This window comes from Rhipicephalus sanguineus, chromosome 4 (assembly GCF_013339695.2).
Source record: "Rhipicephalus sanguineus isolate Rsan-2018 chromosome 4, BIME_Rsan_1.4, whole genome shotgun sequence".
Lineage (NCBI taxonomy): Eukaryota > Metazoa > Arthropoda > Arachnida > Ixodida > Ixodidae > Rhipicephalus > Rhipicephalus sanguineus.
In genome coordinates this window covers 186,530,756-186,552,842 of record NC_051179.1, presented here as the reverse complement: position 1 = coordinate 186,552,842, position 22,087 = coordinate 186,530,756, and the positions used below count along the sequence as shown (strand labels likewise).

Sequence of the window (22,087 nt, the reverse complement as noted above, 5' to 3'; positions counted from 1 at the left end):
CCTCTCCACTTCCCCTGTGAAACGCGGGCTCGACATGCCGAAACGCTGCTTCGCATCGCCTCACGGTCCCCTTTAGCGGAGATGGTGTGATTTTTTGCTTTCTTGTAAAATTAGCAAACACCACAACCACAATTGACGTTGCACCGAAATTACGCCTGCATAGGCTGTTTTCCAAACCAGTTTAAAGACCTGGCGTGGCTCTGTGGTAGAATACCTGATTGCCACGCAGAATGCTTGGGTTCGATTCCTGCTGCGATTCTAATTTTCATTTTCTTCCATTCTTCGGGTCAACGCTGCCGATGTCTGTTTTTCTTAACGCTCTCGCATTTAAGTTACCAATGTCTGTTCTCGCCGTTCCTGGGTAGGTATAAACTGTCAATCACCTATGGCGCATAACCCTACACCGCGGCCCTTGGTAAACGGGTATGTGCCACACGTGTCTGTAGGAAAGGGTTTGACGACGTACGCGACAGGATTTTCACGTTATTCATGTCATGACCCGACAGTCATATTCGTCAAATGTTTTGACCCTCCCATGCCAATTTCGGTCTACACCAAGTTAAGGAGGCGACCATGAGAGCACCCAGACGTAGGCGGCCAGATAGATAGATAGATAGATACGTAGATAGAAACGCTCAAAGTGCCAAAGGTTCGCTAAGAAATGCTTCGCATTTAAAACTCCGCCGGCGCTCTTGGGCGGAGCCTCGCTCCTCTGCGCTGCCTCCCTCGACTCGCTGCCTATATCTTTCCGCGCGCTCGCGGCGTTGAGTTGAGGGAGAAAGCTGCGGAACGTGATCTCTATAATTTGGTAACACCACTTAGACTTGACGGATTCGAAAAATTTTTGCGGCATATGACTCGTGAAGAGTCATACGTCAATAATGAGACTATTCCAATATAACTAAGAAAGGTGTTGCAGGGCCCCTTTAAGTGGCAGTTCGTGCCGGACGTTGAGTGCATCGCGCATCGACCTATCTGCAGCTAGCGAACGAAAGATGGCGCTACATGTTACAAGTGACGTGAACTACCGCCCAGCCAGTGCGGTGGCTCGGCAGTGTTTTGTTGCATTGTGCCATCCTTTTCTTTTAGGTTGTGTGCCATCCTTTCCTTTTCACTTCTTTGGCGCTGGCGGGAACATGTTGAAAATGGAAGACGATGACGGTCGCGCACCGCGCGCTTGCAGTCATCATTAGGATTAGTGTGGGATTAAAGGGGGAAGGAGAATGCAGCCATGCCGTCGGTTTCTGTTCGTTATAGTCCCGATGCTTGTAACAGAACATGGAAGGGGGGAAAAGAGCATACACGAATGAAGTGCAATAATGAAACAAGAAAATACAGTAAGCTAAAAGTACAAACAAAAAATGCAAAATTAAAGCAAAAAGTACAATCCTTGAGTTGGCTAACGCGCATAAAACGGCTTAAGGCACACGACATGGACGACATCAGCTAGTGCACGGCGCTGTTGAGAGTTCGCAATGCCGTCCGGGATAACCTCGTAGTCTAGAATGCCGAGACGTCGAAGCACCTTGCATGGCCCGAAGTATCACCGAAGAAGCTTCTCGGTAAGTCCCCGTCGGCGTATCGGCGTCCCGACCACACGCGGTCACCGGGTTGCTATTCCATGTGGCGTCGTCGAAGATTATAGTGACGGCTGTTGACCCTCTGCTGGTTCTTGATGCGCAGGCGGGCGAGCTGTCGGGCTTCTTCGGTGTGTTGCAAATAGGCGGCGACGTCGAGACTGCCTTCGTCGGTGGCAGTTGGCAGCATTGCGTCGAGCGTCGTTGCTGGGCTCCTTCCGTACAACAACTTGTATGGCGTCATTTGCGTCGCTTCTTGTACGACCGTGTTGTATGCGAAGGTCACGTACGGAAAGATGCAATCCCACGTCTTGTGTTCGACGTCGACTTACATGGCCAGCATGTCGGCGATGGTCTTATTTACACGCTCTCGGCGAGCCAATTGGTCTGTGGGTGGTAGGCGGTGGTCCAGCGGTGGCTTGTCTGGCTGTATCCCAAGATCGCCTAAGTTAGGTCCGCAGTAAAGGCCGTAGCTCTGTCAGTAATGAGATTTAAGAAGTCCATGTCAGGTATCGCATCCTGGAGCAATCTTGCAAGATTACGAAGCTCGCAGGATAAGTACGATTGTTAATGGTGACGCTTGCTGTGCGCACTCCAGACGGAGTTATCAGATGGCCTCCAGCGGTCCGGATTTCGGGACCTTCCCAAGCAGTCCTAGCTCTTCAACTTCTCGGCGAACGGCCCACTGATGACGGAATACTCGGGTTCAGTATCGACGGGAGCGGTGACGTTGTGGCCGTCGATTAGAACGTCGAGGTCGCTAGTTCGTCGCCTTGCATTGCGGTTAGGTCGCGGCGTCGGATCACATTTACGTCGGTTTGTCCCGCTGCTTCGATGTTGCGTCGTCAGGTCTTCCTCGGGCCGCAAGGTGTTGACGTCAGGGCTCCGTTCGGCTTGCGGCGTGTTCTTCAGATTTCGTCGCGGCGTTGTCGTCGGCGGCGGAGGATCTTCGGTATTGCGTCATACAGCAACCGCACACCCATCGGTTGCTGCCCTTAGGTTTGCGCATACGGGCTAGGTGACCAGTGCCAGGTTGGGCTAGTGTACGGTCGGCGTTGGGCACAGACATAGCGGCCTGGCGACCGCTATCGAGGAAGTCATCGGGGGGTCCATTGCGCTGCTGCGAAGTAGTCGGCGATGCCGCGTGGTCGTTCAGCTCGCTCTGGACACGGCGCGTTGACGGCGAAGCCACGTAGTCCTATCTGGCGGCATCGGGAACGACGGTAGGTATGACCGGCTTCCTCACAGTTGTAGCAGAGCCGGCGGTGGTCAGGGGCGCGCCAAACGTCGGTCTTCCTAGGGGCGTAGCGCTGGCCGACAGGCGGACGGTAGGGCGTCGGTGGCAGTGGCGGCGTCTGTCGACGTTACTGCGGTGATGTGGCGTCTTGGCGTGGGCGTGGGGGAGGAGCATGACGGTGGGCTGCACCAGCATAGCTCATAGCTTGCGGCTGAGGGTCTCCTAGCTGATGAGTGCCCACTGATTGCTGGAACTCCTGCAAGGGCGTAGCCAGAAATTTTTCTCGGGGGGGGGGGGGGGTTCAACCATACTTTTTGTATGTTCGTTCGTGCGTTTGTATGTGTGCGTGTATATATACGCAAGCGAAACTGAAAAATTTCGGTGGGAGTTTGAACACCCAACCCCCCCCCCCCCCTTGACTACGCCTCTGATCTTCTGGCGCACGACGTCAGCGATGGAATCCACGTGAGGTCACGATGAATGTAGAATTTCTCGCAGCTCCTCTTGCAGGATTGCTCTGACCGTCTCAATCACATCGGCGGTTGCTAGCGCTTGAACGTCGGCGTCGCTTGTGGCCAGGAAGTTGGGGTTGTGTTGTATTGCCGCGTTCGCATCTCAGGCAAAACGCCTGAGATGCGAACGCATTTCCGAAGCAAATTCAGCGACCGTCTTCGGCGGGTTCCTTATCAATCCAGCGAAGAATTCTTACTTTACACCCCGCATGAGGAACCTGAATTTCTTCTTTCGGGCATACTTGTGTCGGCGTGTCGAAACAGGCGATTGATCTCTTCTCTTCCGTGTATATGGCAATGTTTTCATTGGGCAGCTGCACACGGGTCTCTAGCATAGCTGCAGCGCGTTCCTTGCGGACCACGCTCGTGAACATGCTTAGGACGCCGTCCGAAAGAGACCTCCGGGTGTGTAGCACGGATTCTCGGTTTCGTACCACGTCCTCGCGGCGTCTTCTAGGTTGAAGCACACTTGGCCCAGTTTTTCTTCTAAGTCCCAGTTGTTGAAGGCAGCGACTCAGTCGTACGTCTCCAGCTAGCTTTCTCCGTCTTCAATCGATGATCCACGGAAAGTCTGCGGCTCCCTGGGTTGATGCGTCAAGAAATGTCGCGGTTGACACAACGGCAGTCATCGTCGCTGTTGTGTTCGTCGCTGTGCTTTTTCTATTCTCGGGTAGGAGTCTTATTCTGTTTGCAAGCCTTGTAGCCTGCGGCTAGCTCGCTGTTGCGCGAGGGCTTCGGTGTCTTCTTCACATTGTGGGCTTGGTTCCCGGCTTTTCGTAAGCGTCCCAAACATCAAGGAAGCAGCACCTCTACCAGATGTAACGGGGTCGTGACGTTGACGAAGGCAGCAGTCGGCGTGCCCAAGATGAAACTCTTTATTTGGCTGAACTTGTGGCCTGAAACGGAAAGTCAAACTACAGCAATACACACTGTACACTGATAGAGGCGAACAGAGCGTCGGCCGTCGATAACCTGAACCGCGGCAAGGCGCGTCGGTATTTATAGACTATATTACAGGCGGGTTTCGGTGCCGCCCTGCTGGAGTGTTAACCTTGCCGTGTTTTAGCTCGAACAACTAAGCGAACAGTGCTACGGTGCGCGTATACACATGAAAACTGTTGGGTTGGTGCATTACGCATGTCCTGGCTTTATCACTTCGCGTCACGGGATACAAAAATAAGGAAACATTCGTTTAACAGTCCATGATGGCGGCGCCCATATGCCTTAAGTAACATAGTCTATACATGATTAATAAAAGCCAACCACCAACCAAATAAAAGTTTTAAAAGAAACGACGTTTCGGCTTCCATACGGAAGCCTTTTAAAACGTTTATTTGGTCCGTGCTTGCCTTTTATTCATCATGTTTCGTCCCGACCAGACGGGCTTCCGTCGAACTCTCGATTTCATAGTCTATACATGCGGCATCGAATATTCGAGCCGTATCGCTGGTGGCCTCGTTAGTTCGAGAATAAACTCAGCTGTTCGCGTTTGCGCGCTCAAGCCTAAAAGATGATCCTAAAATAATCTCGAATGTTCCCAGACATTGTGGCGCGGTTTGCGCAACGGAGCAGTTACACGTGCAATGGGCCGGTAACGTAAAACATAGAAAGCGCGTGTGGCACTATCGTGGAGTGGTTGAGATCCAATCCGCCAGGTACCGCAAGATTACCAGCCAGTCCTATTTGTTTATCGCGTACGCCGACAGTCTGCAAACAATAAGGACTTTTCGAATAAGCAAAAAGTATTTTAGAACAATTACCGATAAGCGTGAACACGGGCAATATCCTGTGGATCTAAGGCATTGTTGGGGGGGGGGGGTGGGGGATTTCCTGTCAAGCTAAGGTGGCTCGTCAGTGCCTTACACGAGGTCACAGCTTTACAAGTCGCGGATCACTGGATTTGCAGCACACAACGTAATAATAATAATATCTGGGGTTTAACGTCCCAAATCCACGCTTGAGTATGAGGGACACCGCAGTGCAGGGCTTTGGAAATGTCTACCACCTGGGGTTCTTTCACGTGCACCTCGCTCTAAGTACATGGGCCTGAAACATTTTCGCCTCCGTCGAAAACGCAGCCGCCGAGGCCGGGATCAGCACACAACGTAGCTAGAGCAATTAGTTATGCCCGACAAAACAAACGTCGAGGTAAATGCCACCAGCAGAAAGAACAAGCACCACAACGCTCTTTTCTTGTACTTCTAAGGGCGCAGCACCTTAGGGTCTCGGCGTGTTGGCTTGCATCGTGCATCGTCGTCTGCTGTCGCGACGGTCCATTTGCTAGAGCGCAGGAGAGAGCACCACCACCTCAGCGCTCGCGGTGTAGCGAGAGGCAACGCCGACGCAAACAACGTCTGCTAGCGAGTTTCCTGATTGAAAAAATTGACTGCTCGCGCTGCACAACCGTTCACCGGCCACCCCATGTATAATATATATATATATATATATATATATATATATATATATATATATATATATATATATATATATATATATATATATATATATATATATAGGCACTGGATCTTGACATGCTATGTAGTGCCGGTGGGAGATTTCTCTTGTGCGTAGTTGAAGTATAAAGATTTGCAGCGTGCACGTTAACTAAAAGCGGACTGCAGGTCTCTGTGTCTAATCCTTCTTCGGTCTCTCATTACCCAATAGCAGTGGTCTTGCTGTGGGAAACATCGGCGCACACTGCATGCTTCGCCCCTTCACAGGTTTCACGTTAGTGGAGCTGAAACACCCTTCCCTACATGCTTCGCCCCTCCCCAAATCTTTTTACTCGTACATAAGGGGTTGCCTTCTAAAACTTAAGATATAAAAGAAAAAGTATTTTTAGCAATCTTCTTTTTCTTTCTGCTGCTGGTGCTTAGCCGTGTAGGTTTTTCTCCGTTATGTGCCAAATAGCCGAGCAACAAGTTTTGCTAGTTAATTTTGATTTTGTGTTCTCTTTCTGTTGCTGTTTTGTTACTGATATTTTTAAACAAAACAAATTAGACGTGTTTCGACTATTACAAAAGAGTTCATTCACAATTACATTGGAAAAATGGTCAGTGACGTAGATTGCACCCCACCGATCAGATAGGTCGCTGGTGCTACGTATAATGTAATATTGCTGAGTATAATGAAAGTGGATGGTTGAAAAACTCGTTTGGCTGAGCCTCTGTAACCAATAGAGATTCGCTGGTTCAATGTTTCGTAAAATAATTGCAGTTTGTGCAGAAAGCTTATATCGGTCTGCAAATGATTCTTATGACTTGCCTTACCGGGTCAACGTGTTTGTACAAAATCGCCAAAACTGTTTCAGGATCCCTTTAACCTGGATAGTGCCACTTTTTCAAACAGCTTCTCGAAAGAAGCCGCAAGCGCAATTTGCCTCAGATCTTCAATAATTTTAAATGCGAAGCATTTCTTAGCAAACCAAAGGCACTTTCACCATGTTTCTTCTGTGTGTTGTCTTGTTTGCGCTGGTACTTGTGAGCATAGGTCGGCAAAAAACGTGGAGCTCACTCAGACTCACTCACGTTATATATCTTTCTCTTAGGACTCACTCGGACTCAGACTCACCAGAATTCTCCTCAACGGGACTCACTCGGTCTCAGGCTCACTAAAATTCTTCTCAACCGGGCTCACTCGGGCTCGACCTTACCAAGATATTACTCACCCAGACTCACTCAGACTCACGGCTCGATCTGAGTGAGTGAGTCTGAGTGAGTGGACTCATGAGTCCGTTGACGTATAATCAGCTTTTTCGACCATGTCACCGCTCCTTAATACAAATATCTCGCATACATGGTTCTCTTCTTGGTACCTTTTGATCTAGTACCTTCAAATAGGAGTTATCAGTGGTTGCAATCCAGTAAGGACATTTTAATTTAATGACATGACTCACTAGAGATATTTTCATCAAAAACTACCCGTGTAGGAGTTTGTGGAGAGGGGGGGGGGCAAGGCAGCTCTCCCACCACTACCATCCTCTGTAACTCAAACATCTGACCCATCATTACTCAGGGGGAGTATGAACGCTGGCGCATTGATGTGTGAGGAGGCGCGAGTATAAGCGCGAGCCGAGATAAGGCTGATAGCGATGCCGAACTTGAGTAGATAGGATCATAAGTCAGTGAAAAGTGGAGCTCACTAAGACTCACGCACGTAATATATTTTTCACTTAGGGCTCACTCGGACTCAGACTCACCAAAATTTTCCTCAACCGGACTCACTCGTACACCGACTCACTAAAATTTTTTCTCAGTCCGACTCACCCTTACTCAAACTCACCAAAATATTACTCACCCGGGCTCACTCAGCCTCATGGCTCAGTCTGAGTCTGAGCGAGTCTGAATGAGTCGACCCATGAGTGAGTTTGCCGACCTATGGTCATAAGTATATTGCAATGGGCTCAGTTTGCTACCTTTCTGACGAGTCTTTTAGTGACAACTGCCGTTTCGGATATATGCTACCCTGTGCCAAAATTACTAAGCTGACGAAAGATCCTGGACTTCCCAAGCATCTCCATGGTGTCTGCGTGAAAGCAGTCCAGGTTTTGCTTTTACTGCACGTCTACTGAGCGGTCCTCCCGAGTAATATATGAAAGTGATTTCAATTCGGCACACGGCGCGCGACCGATGTGCCACGCTTGAGACATTGGTATTCGCCACGCAGGGCATCGATTAACCTACCCACTTGTATGTTTTCATTAGTTTTGCCAGCTTCACCCCGTAATCGTTACATATACGTGCTCAGCTTTAATTATAGCCAAGGTCTCTGGAAGCGGGGGAGGCAGGGTAGGCTAGAGTCCCCTCAGTCAGCAGAAGCTAGCAAAAAGTTCAGCTCTCCCCCCCTCCCCTGTTTAAACCCTATCACGCATTTTTTTTTGTTTTACGTGGGTCGGCTTAAACGCGTGCTGCTGTTGCGTGCTCAAACAAAAAAAAACGCCAGGCCTGCGCGGAAAGCGCAGCACAGTCACAGCGAAAGCCCGAAGAGCGGCATTTCTAGAGCCCGTTATAAACTCTCTTGTGGCTACTAATACAACTACACTAGCAACGTACCCACTACGCCACAAACGATAATTTTTGTGAAGTTGGAAGCACCCACCACGACATTACTCGTCATTCTGCGGAGAAGCGAGGTACCGTCTTTAAGGCATTATGTGCAGTTTCTTGATGCGACGACTGTTGACGATGAACAATTATGACTGAGCCTTTTGTAACGGGTTGGAAGCTTTAAATGGCCCACTAGTTACGTACTTCGCATTGTGTAACGCCCGGTCGTTATTTCATTCTCCCACCGCACTTTATAACATACGCTAACGTGAGAAAGAGATAGAGAAAGGTAATTAACTTTATTGAGACCCCGAGGAAATGGATCATGGGAGCCTTATGGGCTTCCTTGGCAACCAATAGAAGTGCACTTGCGCGGAACCCACTACGCTATAAATCATAATTTTTGTGAAGGAAGGAAGCAGCCACTGCTTCCTTCCTAAACAGTCGTTATGTTTTATGTTGGGATGCTTCCTTCTATCGACACGTTATTCTGCGCAGAACCGTAGTATCTGCTAAACACCTGTAAGGCATTATGTGCACTTTGTTGACGCTGTGGCTAATGACGATGAAGAATTATGGCAGATCTCTTTGTAATGGTTTGGAAGCATTCAACAACTCGCTCGTTGCGCAATTCGCATCGTGTGACGCCTGGTTACAGAATTCGCATTGTGTGACACTTGGTTGTTGTTTTACTCTTCTGCCACGCTACATTACATATGTTAATGTGGTTCCTTCCCGACATGAAGACTGTGTAGGGTCTTTTTGCAAGGCAGTTTCAAGCACCGGCATGGCTCAGAGGTTGAATACTGGGCTCCCAGGTTCGAACCTCGTTCCATCCTGGATTTTTTTTCTTATTTCGTTTTTTTTTATTTCGAGCGATAGTGGTTACGGACACCGGTGGCGGCGGCGGCGGCGGACAACTACGGCGCCAAAAACGGCCGGTGAAATGATCTCATAACAGCTTTCGCTGTAAAACCCAACTACGGGTGGCGAGCTTTGCTGAAAAGTCGTAACCAAAAAAACGGAGGCCTTACATTGCGCCAGTTCGACCAGCGTCCGCACCTGGTTCTCATAGACACAGCCCAAACGGGCACTGTTACGACTCCACTCTTCGCTGAAAAGCAGGACTGTTGAAAATAGAATAGTGGGGCATAGTCTTGGGGGTAGGGACAGGGAGGAAGCGAGGAGAAGAACGAAGAAAAACTTGGAGCTATCCTTCATGAAGTAAAGACGTGCTCCTGATCTACGACCACGGGTCCTCGTTATTTACAATTTTTGGTGCCGTGAAACCCGGGAACTGGTCAGTGCTTGACAACGATGTCTTCGACCGAGCGTCTTCGGAAAGTGCGTGGAACTGTCAGGGCCAGCGTCTCCCGGAATATTACGCTTCTGACAGGACTGCTTCAGGACCCCGACACCGAGGCGCGTGAGGTCAATAGGCAAGTCGCCGTTTTAAAGACGAAAGAAGCTGAGCTCCGCCAGCCAGACAAGGACATTCTCGATCTCACGGAAGACGAGGCTATTGAAGGAGAAGTCGAGGGTGCAAACGACTACCACGAGAAGATTCTGTACGCGATTGCTGATGCGCAGTTCTTCCTGTCACAGCGCCAACAGGCGGCCGGTCACAGCGACCTATCGGTGACTGAACACAATAGCGACCGAACACTTGCAATGCAGATCAATATCGGATCCGTCGGCGCCCCGCCAGGACTCGTCAGTACGCCACGCTACCGGTCGGTCGCGCTTCCGACGCTTCAAGTCCCGACGTATGCCGGAGATTTACATCAGTGCCAAGAATTCTGGGAACGTTACAGCGCCACGATTACCGAGAATATCGAGTTGCCGCCCATCGAGAAATTTAAGTATTTGCTGACGTACCTGACGGGAGCGGCCAAGCGAGCTATCGAAGGCATCGGGCTGGCTGATAACAACTATGAAATTGCCGTGACAACACTGAAAGACCGCTTCGGTCGACAGGAATTATTAGTCAACGAGCACATCGACCAGCTTCTTGCATTGTCGCCCGTGAGGAATTCCAAGGAAGTGGAGAAGCTTCGGGTGCTGCATGACACCGTGCGTTTCCGCGTAAGTGCGCTCGAAGGTCTTGGTGTACCACCTGAGCAGTACACTGTGGTGCTGCATCGGGTGCTAATGAGGTGCTTTCCAGAAGACGTGGCGATAATGTACCGACAGAAGAAGAAGGAGGAGAGCACGCGCGGTACTAATGCATCAGCAGAGCCCACACCCCCTGAAGCGAGAACGCACAAGGCGACCGACATTTTAGCGTTCCTGAAAATCCATGTTGAAGTGCATGAGGAAGGGAAGCAATAAGCGGCGTCATCGTATACGCACAACTCGATCACGGTACCTGGTGACATGATCTCGCCGACAAAATCTTCACAGGGCATTCCATCGGCATCCGCGCTAGCGGCGACGGAATCCCTACAGCAGCGCACGTCTTGTGTACTGTGCGACAGCCGAGGTCACAACGTGGCAGAGTGTGCGGTCGACTTATCCGCCGACGAGAAAAGGGCCAGGTTGCTTAACGCTCGGTCTGTTACAAGTGCGGAATGCGCAATCATGTCGCACGGTTTTGCAGAGTCTCCCCGAACCTTACGTGCAACAAGTGCCAACGCCGACACCTAACGGTCCTTTGCGAGCTGTCACGAGCCGTCACCACGACCGCTGCTCCTACACCAACAGTACCGAGCGGCTCGTCCGGCTCTACCTCACCGACGGTAACTACGGCGTCAACCGGCGCTACAGAAGCCAAGTCGGTGCTCCTTCAGACGGGCCGTGTTTGGGCGGAGAACGGACCGCGACAGCTCCTGGTGCGGGTGCTGCTTGACAGCGGCAGCCAGCGTTCTTTCATCCGCACCGACGTTGCCAAGAGATTGCAGTGTAAAGTCATTGGCACGGAAGAGCTGTCATTGGTAACGTTTGGAAATTCCAAGCCACGGAATCATTTACGTTGTCGACGCGTCTCTGTCACGCTGCGTGGTCGATTTAGTGGCAGCACCGTCACATTGGAAGCACTGGAAGTCCCCGAAGTGTGCACCGTGACAAGTCCACCGCTGAACATTGGAGTGCTCGAGCTGTTGAGCGCCCGGAGGTATGATGCTGCGGACATGTTTGACCCGGAAACTTGGCACACAGAGGACATCAGCATATTAATTCGCTCGGACGCTTATTGGAAGGTCGCCACTAGAAAGATTGATCGCCTCAACGAGCAACTCACTGCCGTGGAAACGTCGTTCGGGTGGACTGTGCAGGGAAGTAGCTCGCACTACGAAGCTACAGCAACTAGTGCCCTTTTCTTATCGGCTGGTGGTTCTCATCAAGAGTGCAATGAATCGGCTATGTGGCGCCTCGACACTATCGGTAGTGAGAACCGGTCGTCAAGTACTGTAAAAGACGACCCTGACCTCGACATATTTGAGCACTGTCTGAGCAAGCAAGCTGGTCGTTACCAAGTGCCCCTGATGATGCAGGAGCCTGGCATTCCTGCCGGTAGAGACAACAGACAGCTTGCAGCACGTCAACTAAATATGCAGCTGAACCGATTCAGGGAGCAACTCGACCTGCTGAAACAGTACGACGAAGCCATCACTGCTTATTTCAAGGATGGTCATGCCGAACGAGTTGATCAAGAGCAGATTCGAGGCCCTAACATTTATTACATGCCGCATCATGCTGTGATCCGCCGCGATGCAGTGACCACCAAGCTCCGGGTTGTTTTTGACGCGTCGTCACATGTCGTCGAAAAACCGTGCCTGAATGACGTTTTATCGAAAGGGGTGAAGCTTGGTGTTGACATCGTGCAACTATTGCTATCCTTTCGTTGCTACCCAGTGATTCTTGTGCCAGACATCAAGAAAGCCTTACTACGCTTTCTATGGGTTCAGCAACTGCCAACCAAGGAAGAGCCCAGCCCAGCCATTGTCGCGTGGCGGATGACTAGGGTCACTTTCGGAGCAGCATCAAGTTCCTTTCTGCTTGCCGCCACGATACGCCATCATTTAGCGTCGTGTCGGGAAAAATTTCCTGTGACAGTGGCCCTCCTGGAGAAGGCGTTTTACGTGGATGACCTCATCCTTGAGGTGTCCACGGCGGAACAAGCCATGACTGTATACCAGGAAACACGCGCCATATTCGCTGACGCCTGCATGGAGTTACGGAAATGGGCATCGAACTCCGACCTGCTAAAGCAACAGTTTATCCAAGATAACGTGGCCATTGAGACTGAAGCAGGAGATGACCATCTCATGAAGGTTTCGGGCGTGTCGTGGGAGCGTAAAGGCGATACCATCGCGTTGACAGTGTGCAACGCAGCCTTCTTCGCCGCAAACAGACCGGCCACCAAGCGCACGATCCTTCAAACCGTAGCCAGCGTTTACGATCCGCTTGTTTATCTTTCCCCATTCACCGTGAAAGGGAAGCTAATGTTCCAAGAGCTGTGGAAGCGGAAACACTCCTGGGATGACACTCTGCCAAACGAAGTACAAGCTGCATGGAACGCGTGGTGCGCCGAGTTGCCAGATGTCCAGGCACAGATTCCTCGCTACGTGTTTCTGCACGACTGCAGCGTAGAGCTGGCATTTGAACTGCACATATTTACTGATGCCAGTCCTAAGGCTTATGGTGCGTGTATCTACGTTCGGACGCTTTCTGCCGACGGGGCATGCGTCGCACGATTGCTTATCAGCCGAAGTCGCGTCGCTCCGCTCAAGACGATATCCCTGTCTCGACTGGAGCTGATCGCCTGCGTTAGTGGAGCACGGCTAGCGGAGTACGTACGGTCCGTGCCACTTCTCCAGCAGGCATCCGCTCATTTTTGGACCGACTCCCTCGTCGCTCTTCACTGGATCCGAGCAAAAACAAGAAATCGAGATCTTTTCATCAGCAATCGTGTAGCCGAGATATCTAAGCTCACTAATCCCGACACCTGGGCGTATTGCAGCAGCGGCGAAAATCCTGCCGATCTACTCACCCGTGGCGTGTCTAAAAAGGCGTTTTTGGAGTCGGATAAATGGTGGCACGGTCCCACTTGGATCTCAACGCCAGGACCGATTCCCAGTTTCAAGCTGGATGACCTTCCGAACAACAGAGACATGGAGCCTCTTACAGCGCTTCGTCCACAACGCTTCGAGAAGGAGCCCTCCCCGCAGTGGAACGCTCACGACTTTAGCACTTGAAGAGGCCGAGCGTTATTGGCTTAGAGTCGTGCAAGACCAGTACTTCAGAGTCGAAATACGATTTCTTGAGAAAGAAAAAAGGCTGCCATCAACGTCATCGGTTCTTCGCCTGGCCCCATTCCTGGATACAAATGGACTCCTCCGTGTCGGTGGGAGGCTCAACCTACTTAACGCCAGTCCTGACATCCGGCATCCCATTCTATTGCCCGCCGTACCCAAGTTGACCACACTAATTGTTCAGGCTGCTCATGCCCGCACGCTTCATGGTGGCATCGAGCTCACCCCGACCGAACTCCGGGCAAGATTCTGGGTGTTGAAGGGAAGGAAGACCGTAAAAAATGTGCTTTCGCAGTGTTTCCCGTGCCGAAAACGACGATTGACGGCAGTGTCTGTTCCAGTAGCACCATTGCCACAAGAGAGAATAACCGAGGCTCAAGCATTTTCGGTTGTTGGCATCGATTATTGTGGGCCACTTTACGTTCGCACAACTGAGAACTCAAACAAGTCATACATACTGATATTCTCATTTGCCGTGACACAAGGTATTCACCTCGAACTGACCTCCGACATGACAACGGTGACCACGATTCTCGCTTTTCGTCGGTTTGTTGCGCGGCGAGGGGTTCCACCCATGGTGTACTCGGACAACGCCCTAACGTTTCGCTCTTGTGCACGGTGTTTCAAAGCGGTCATCCCTGCGTTGCAAGAGCACGCCACCACCACGCGCATACAGTGGAACTTTATTGTGGAACGAGCTCCTTGGTGGGGTGGATGGTGGGAGTGCCTTATCCGCACTACGAAAGATGCTTTGAAGCGGACCTTGGGGCGTAGCAGCCTTGATGTAGAGGGCATCACGACAACATTATGCAATGTTGAAGCCGTCATCAACAGCAGACCCCTGACCTACCTGGAGGATGACTTAACTCCGGCGCACTTTCTGCTTCGAGAGCAAGCCATCGCCATGCCGGAGCCGGGTGTCACAGCAGAGACATCAACTCACGCTGAGCTACAACGACGAGTGCAGTACCGGAAGCGGATCAGCACAGAGCTTGGGCGAAGATGGAAACATGCCTACTTACTACAGCTGCGATCAGCGCACTGCCGCCCAGAACAAGGTTCCTCACCGATTCACATAGGCGACGTTCTGATAGTGAACGAAGACAACACTGCTCTGATGTTCTGGATACTCGGGCGAGTGACGTCGCTGCATCCTGGACGAGACGGGGTAGCTGGAGCCTGCTCCGTACGAATTGGCTACGGGCCACGTGGGGAACCGGCCGGTGCAAAAGTTGTGTGTAATGGAAGCCAAAAAATGACTGATGTGACGTTTTCGTCCTCTCTCCCTCGGAGGATGTTGAAAATAGAATAGTGGGGCATAGTCTTGGGGGTAGGGACAGGGAGGAAACGAGGAGGAGAACGAAGCAGGAATTCGGAGCTAGTCTTCATGAAGTAAAGACGTGCTCCTGATCTAAAACCACGGGTCCTCGTTATTTACAAGGACATCGGAGAGACTAAGCTGCCATCAATCATGAGCTAACGAGGTGCGGATTACGGTTCATTGTTAAATTTTTGGCAGCACAAACAAACGGGTCACAGAAAGAGCGGCACACGCTCTTTCTGTGTCCCGTTTGATTGCGCTGCCCAAAATTTCACAATGAATCTATACCAGAACTAGAAGAGAAACTTGGGCTAGTTGGTCGTAATTCATTATGCAGGAACAACAGTGCTAAAGACAGACAAGGAGAAAGAAAGACACGACACAGGCGCTGTGTCGTGTCTTTATTTGTCCTTGTCCGTGTTTTAGCGCTCTTGTTCCTGCATAATGAATCTATACCAACTAGCCCGCCTATCAACCCTTCTGCAGATTATGGTGCCTTGATGCGCGTTTTAGTGGCCAGTACCTAAGGGGGGCGCACGCTTCGAGGCACAATAGTGCGGATTATGTCTTCTCGCCACCTGTGGATAAAAGGCCACACCTCTTAAAGCTGGCGGCTGTGGATGTCGCAGGCAGCTATTTATTATCGATCACCAGCAAGACGACTGCAGAGGCCGCGAGTTGACCGTCACACTGGTGGCACCAATCAACGAGGTGAACAGCCGCCAAACTGGGCCAGTTCAGCGTGATTCTATTCCACCAATCCGGAGAGAGCCGTATGTAAGGAGCAGCGGAGTGCCGAAGAAGGTGGTCGTCGTCATTGCTGCTACTGTTGTAGTCATGTCCACTTTTGAAGTTGATATAATATTAATTCATGGGATTTTACGTCGCAAAACCACGATATGATTATGAGGGACGCCGTAGTGGAGGGCTCCGGAAATTTTGACCACCTGTGCTTCTTTAACGTGCACCTAAATCTAAGTACACCGGCCTCGAGCGATTTTGCCGCCATTGAAAATGCGGCCGCCACGGCCGGGTTCGATCCCGCGACCTTCGGGTCAACAGTCGAGCACCATATTCACTAGAACACTGTGGCGAGTGCTTTTAAAGTTGAGTCGACTGTATATTATGTATATACTTTTCTTTTCCCACAGCAAAAATGGGTGTAAAATAAACTGATGTTTACGCCTGCGCCTCATCTCGTACCTGCCCGGTCGTCCTCGTTGGTCCCTTGGACGAATCGGCACCTAGCTATCGCGTGGAACTCCGGATGCCTCGCTTGTGAGAACAAAGTACCCGGGGTCGCAACAGCACGTACGTATCTAGAGAAATAAGACGGAGCGGAGGGGGAGTGCTGGGAAGGGGGCCATAGTTCACCCTCCCCATTCATGGTATCTTGAATAAGCCCCCCACCCCTTATCTCTTCATTTTTTATTCATCGGTTACCCAGCAGCGCTCAAGGAGGGTTACAATAATGAGTAAAATACATTTTCTTTCACACAGTGTACTTGCTCTTCAGTTAGCCTATTTCATGTACGCTTTGAAGTGTAATTAAGTTTCTGTGGGTAAATTTCTCTGTTAATTTTGGTTTCGTTATAATAAATGAAACACAATTTTAATTTCACCTTATTTCGGCGGACAGAAAGGCATTCTGTTATATTATGCGCAGAAGAGTGACAAGACACCGGTCAATAATAAAAAGAAGAGCGCACGCACCGGGGGGAAATAAAGCGCCTGCTAACGTTCGAGGCCGATCAGTTTCGGAAGCCGGTCAGTTGTTGCAGGACACAGCATGTTTTGTTCTCTTTTTAATCAAAATTTGACTTTACCAAAAGATACTGGCAGGGGCCCATGTCTGCGGACAGCCTCTAAAAGGCAGCATTCTCCAGTTTATTCGGGTTCTATCACTTCCTGTACGTGCCGTTTGGAGTCAAAACAGCCCCGGCTGTTTTCGCACGACTCACGCGAGCCGTCTTTGGTGACCTCCCAATGACTATCACGATTTCAATGACGTTGCCATTGCTGCAAGCACATGGAGTGATCATCTAACAACTCTGCGACATGTGTCCGAGAGAATTCAACAGGCCCGTTTGACTATCAAGTTAAACTCTCCATAAAATTCCAGCAGCCTAGCGACCAGAAGCGAAGAAGGCACTTCAGTCATTTTTGGGGTTATCTAGTGTGACGTGCCGTTGTGGCCGTCGGAATCTATGGGTTCCGAGGCGGCGTAAGAAAGACGACCGAACACATTGGAGACCAGGAAGGGACTGCCAGGCCCTTTTCTTTATTCTGCGAAGCTGCCCGAGCGCGCGCGAGCTCGGCGTCGATCTTCTTCGTTTTCTTCGCGGGAAAGCGCGAGACACAAACCGAGCGTCGTCTGCTATCGCTCGTGACATGCCCGGGTTTTGAAAGTAGTCGTCCCGACGTAATACATCACGTAACACAACAGAAGATTGGTGAAACAGAACTAAACTAACCTAAACAGTCCGATTTATAAATATTTACAAAAGTCAATCAAAGTCTTTCCACTTTCACGCACGCAAAAGTACACACAAACACCAACGATTATTTACACTTCACGGCCCACATGTACGCACTAGTCCGAAGCATGAGGTTGCTCAATGTGAGCAATGGGGCTCAGATAGGGTCTCAGTTTTTCTACGTGCACTATGTCACTTCCCATGTTGTCTGCGAGTTCGATCTCGTAATTCACGGGAGACAGTCTGTTCACTATCTTGTGAGGACCAGTGTACGACGTTGTGGATTTCACACCGGATGGTGGAGCCTTGAGGAGCACCAGTTGCCCTCTTTCAAACACAACGTCCTTGTGGTGCTTGTCGAAGTGCTCCTTCTGCTTATCTTGAGCCAGTCGGATGTGCGCGGCCGCGAGCTCCCTGGATTTTTACAGTCGTTCGCGCACTACCGCGAAATAGCAACATTCTTCTTTGAGCTCTTCAAGCTCTCGGCGGCTGTATACAACATCTAACGGCAGCACCGGATCCCTACCGTACACCAAGAAGAATGGAGTAGGGATGGTCGATTAAAATTTTTAATCGATTATTCGTTAATCGTTAATCGATTTAGCCTTTAATCGAATAATTGTTTTCGGTGGAATGTTTTAATCGATTAATCGATATTTCTTGTTGGTACTTTAAAACCGATATCTTTTCGTTTGAGAGGCATCGTTCGTGTTTGATATGGACCCAAATCTTTTTATCAGACGCGCTGACGATAGAAAATTGCCACTTTAGAAAGTGTCAACGACAGCCCCCTTCTGTCCAGTGTGTGAAAATTCCCACTTTCGCACACTGAACACTAGGGGCCCGTCGTCGTTGGTTGATGTCGTGGATTCAAGCATCTGTGGTCATCATCCCTGGACTATTCGGCAGCAGGTCGTATTTTCTCGAAGCCTGCCTACTCGAGCTCATCGAAACCGGAGGAGGCGCGTTCAGGAACCACACTGGTTGGAAAGTCGCAGTTGAAACATGCAGTGTGGCGGAGGGTGAGGAAATCCCGAGAAAGGTAAAAGAGAGACGAGGAGGATGAGGAATTAAATAAGACGCTCGCTCTCGTAAGCACGGCATCTTTTCTCGGTTTGTCGGTTAGATATTGTGGAAGCCCTACATAATACTATAATTGCGGACTGACGCGATCTTTTCCTTGAGGTCACCCATGCAGAGATTACATAGAAACATACTGGCCTCAAACAGACCATCTGTGCAGGCAACTGCGGGAGTGACATGAGTTTCTGCCTCCCGGCTAGAATAAACAGCAGCTGCGCCAGTATACTCCGCAGGTTTCATCTGATCGTCGCCTTAACGTGGCGCCACTCGCACCTTTTCAATCGTACGTGCAGCCTGAACGGTGAGCGCTATCTCATGTTTCAGACATTACAACATAAATTTCGCGACTGTCCTTCTTTCTTGTCACAGCAGAAGACGGGGGCCTCAAGCTGAAAGCTGTACTTCTCCCTAAATATGCGACCATACAGTATTACTAATTTCTACAAGGTCACTTCTTCAATAGTAATGCACTGGATGCTAGACGTTCGGTAAAGCGACGTGTAAAGTTGCGGATTACATAAAGGGTCTATAAGACCCTTTTCACAATTCGCAAGTGCGCATTCCTGCGCTACATTTTCTCTCAACTAATGGCAGCAGCTTTCGGGCTTCAAGTAGAAGCGAGGTCGTAGTTGCAAGTGCTGTCTATTATGCATGTTCGTGTCAAGAGAGCCGAGTCTACATTTTCCGCGTCCCCAGCGCACGCAAGCCGCGCTGGAACACTCTGTTTGAAGAAGTGACTAGCTGTCATTAATTGCACTAACTGCATCGAAGCAAAGCTAGCTGAACAATTAATGAAGATGGTATACACCCTACAAGACGGACAGTTGGGCTAGTTGGTATACAGCATATTAAAAGATGGTTACCAGCGTCCTTGTCCTCTTTACTCTAGCAAACGTGTCTTATTATGTATATTAAGGACTACGTTTTCCTCTCCCCATCATCGTACTTCATCACTCTTTTTTCCCCGTCGCGTTTTCCCCGGTGCAGAGTTGCAGTCAGGGGCGTACTAGCTCAGGCCACCCTCTCTGCCTTATATTTTCTCTCTCTCTTTCATTGGTAAACAATATTTTATTTGCTAAAGAGTAAAACAGAAAGGCACTAAAAACCAGTCAGGAAATAAGCAGCGCATATTACAATGCCGCACTTACACAAGAAACAAGTAAAATGTGAGGGTTGAATAAAATACAAAGAAAGTTGCGATTGACACTACAGTCGACGAAAACTACTCGTTTATCAAATGTAAGGAGAGATGCGTTTATGCGGCAACAGGATGAAACAGCGCGACAAAAAACGAACACGAACAACATAAGCAACAAGACGATGCGCCGGCACGTATGAGGCAGTAGGAGCAGAAGACTGTGAGCCGGAGAGAAGCGGGCAAATTCATTTTTGCCTCGATGGGGTGGAGCCGCCTCCTGCCCGGGCTTGAAGCATTGGGGAGTGCTTGGAGTTGGACGCCGTACGCGACGGAGATTAGAGCGAGTTCATATCTTTCTCTATGGGGCAGGGGCGTAGCCACGTTAGGGCACACCGGGCCCGTGCCCCCCCCCCCGAAATTTTTTTTTGCCATAGCATACAGAGCAGAAAATGACACTCGACTACATCTGCCTGCTCGTCCCCACTACAGATCAAGGAGGTGCCCCCCCGGAAAAAAATTTCTGCCTACGCCCCTGCTATGGTGTATGGCCCCCGCCAGCTCCGGGCTCGTTCTGCTAGCGCAGAAAGATGTGCTGTAATGAAAGCAGTGAAAGAGAGGCGATGTGCACGGCATCTGCGTCTCAGGATAGTGCGCCTCTCACTCATGCGCTCCGGCCAAGGGGCGAGGTTGGGGGCGGGAGGGGGGGGGTGCCGTAATCGATTAATCGAATAGTTTTAATCGATTAATTCGATTAATCGTAAGACGGAAATAGATGACGATTAATCGATTAATTGTCAGTCTTTAATCGATTAATCGTTCGTCGATTTTACCATCCCTAGAATGGAGTTTGGCGAACCGTGTCTTGGTACCCCGTGTTGTAACAGAATACAACGTATGGGAGAACATCGGCCCACTTTTCTCCCCCGGCGGTAGTCAAGGCAATCATCTGCTTGATTGTCTTATTGGCCCTTTCACACAAGCCGTTTGCTGTGGGGTGATATGCGGTGGTGGCAGCATGTTTGATGCCCCGATGCTTGAAGTAGGCTTCAGTAGAGCGCGTCATCATTTGAGTGCCGCGGTCTGTGATAATCGTGGCTGGGCATCCGTGCTTCAAGATGATCCGTCGCTCAACAAACTTCTGGACGGTTGCAGCTTCTATGTTCCTCAGTGGTTTTGCCTCAACGAACTTTGTGAGGTAATCAATGGCTACGATGATGTACTTGTAACCCCTTGAAGTCTTGAACGGTCCTATTATGTCCATCCCAACTGTGTGGAAAGGGCTGTGGACTTCTATTGGCTGTAGTAGACCGTAAGGCACCGATGTCGACATCTTCATCCTCTGACAAAGGTCACAGTGACGCACGTACCGTCTGACATCCGCATAGAGCTTCGGCCAGTAATACTTGCACCTTAAGGCATCGAATGTTCGCCTGATGCCCATGTGGCCACCGTATCGGCCTTCATGCATTTCCCGAAGTGCCTCAGCTTGCCGCTGGGAAGGAAGGCAGAGGAGGAATCGATCGCTGACCGGGCCTCGGTCTCTTTTATACAACACTTCATTGTGCGTAACGAACTACTTCTGGGCCCGTTTCTGTTGTTTCTTTGTGCCCAGCGCACCCCTAAGTACATCCAAAACTTTAGCGCAAAATGCGTCCTGACGCTGTTCCTCACCCATGTTGTCACAGGATCGCAGTGAGGGATATGATACTGCAAGAATTTCGTCTGTGTCAGCAGCAATAGGAGGGTTCCTGGAAAGACAATCCGGTGCGCTGTGCAGGATTCCTGACTTATAGATGACGTCAAAATCAAACTCCTGCAAAATCAGCGACCAACGAAAAAGACGTTGGTTTCCTTCCTTGTAGCGTAAAACCCAGCAAAGCGCGTGATGGTCGCTGACAACTTGAAATTTTCGGCCTATCAGGTATGGTCGCAGCTCTTCTAATGCCCATTTAACTGCGAGAGCTTCCAGTTCCGTTGAAGAATAATTCAGCTCTGCGCCTTTGAGCGATCTACTCAAGTATAGTACAGGACGGTAGCGGCGCCCTTCATCCTCTTGCAGCAGCAAACCTCCCAAGCCGAGCCGAGAGGCGTCTGTGTGCACTTGGACACTAAATTCCGGCTTCTCAGAGAACAGCTTGAGGACAGGTGGCTGACACAAAGTGCGCTTTAATGTCTCGAAGGCAACTCGCTGATCCTCTTCCCAAGAATAAGTAGAATTCTTCTTTAGGAGTGATCGAAGAGGTGCGGCGATAACGCTGTAATTCGGGATGAACTTCCTGAAGTACGATGTAAGCCCGATGAATGACTGTAGTTCCTGGACGTTTCGAGGAGGCCGGCACATCTGAACAGCTGCCAGTTTCGATGGGTCAGGAGATGCACCATCTTTTGTAACAACGTGCCCGAGATAATTGATGGCAGTACAAAAGAAGAAACACTTCTGTGGCT

General features: G+C 50.2%; 1 protein-coding gene across 1 annotated transcript; it reads left to right on the top strand.

Moving 5' to 3' along the window:
- The first annotated feature begins 10,941 nt into the window (after window positions 1-10,941).
- Window positions 10,942-13,566, top strand: LOC119391914 (uncharacterized). Its single transcript, XM_037659564.1, has one exon. It carries the CDS (start codon window positions 10,942-10,944, stop codon window positions 13,564-13,566), a length of 2,625 nt encoding a protein of 874 aa, XP_037515492.1.
- Window positions 13,567-22,087: the final 8,521 nt, after the last annotated feature.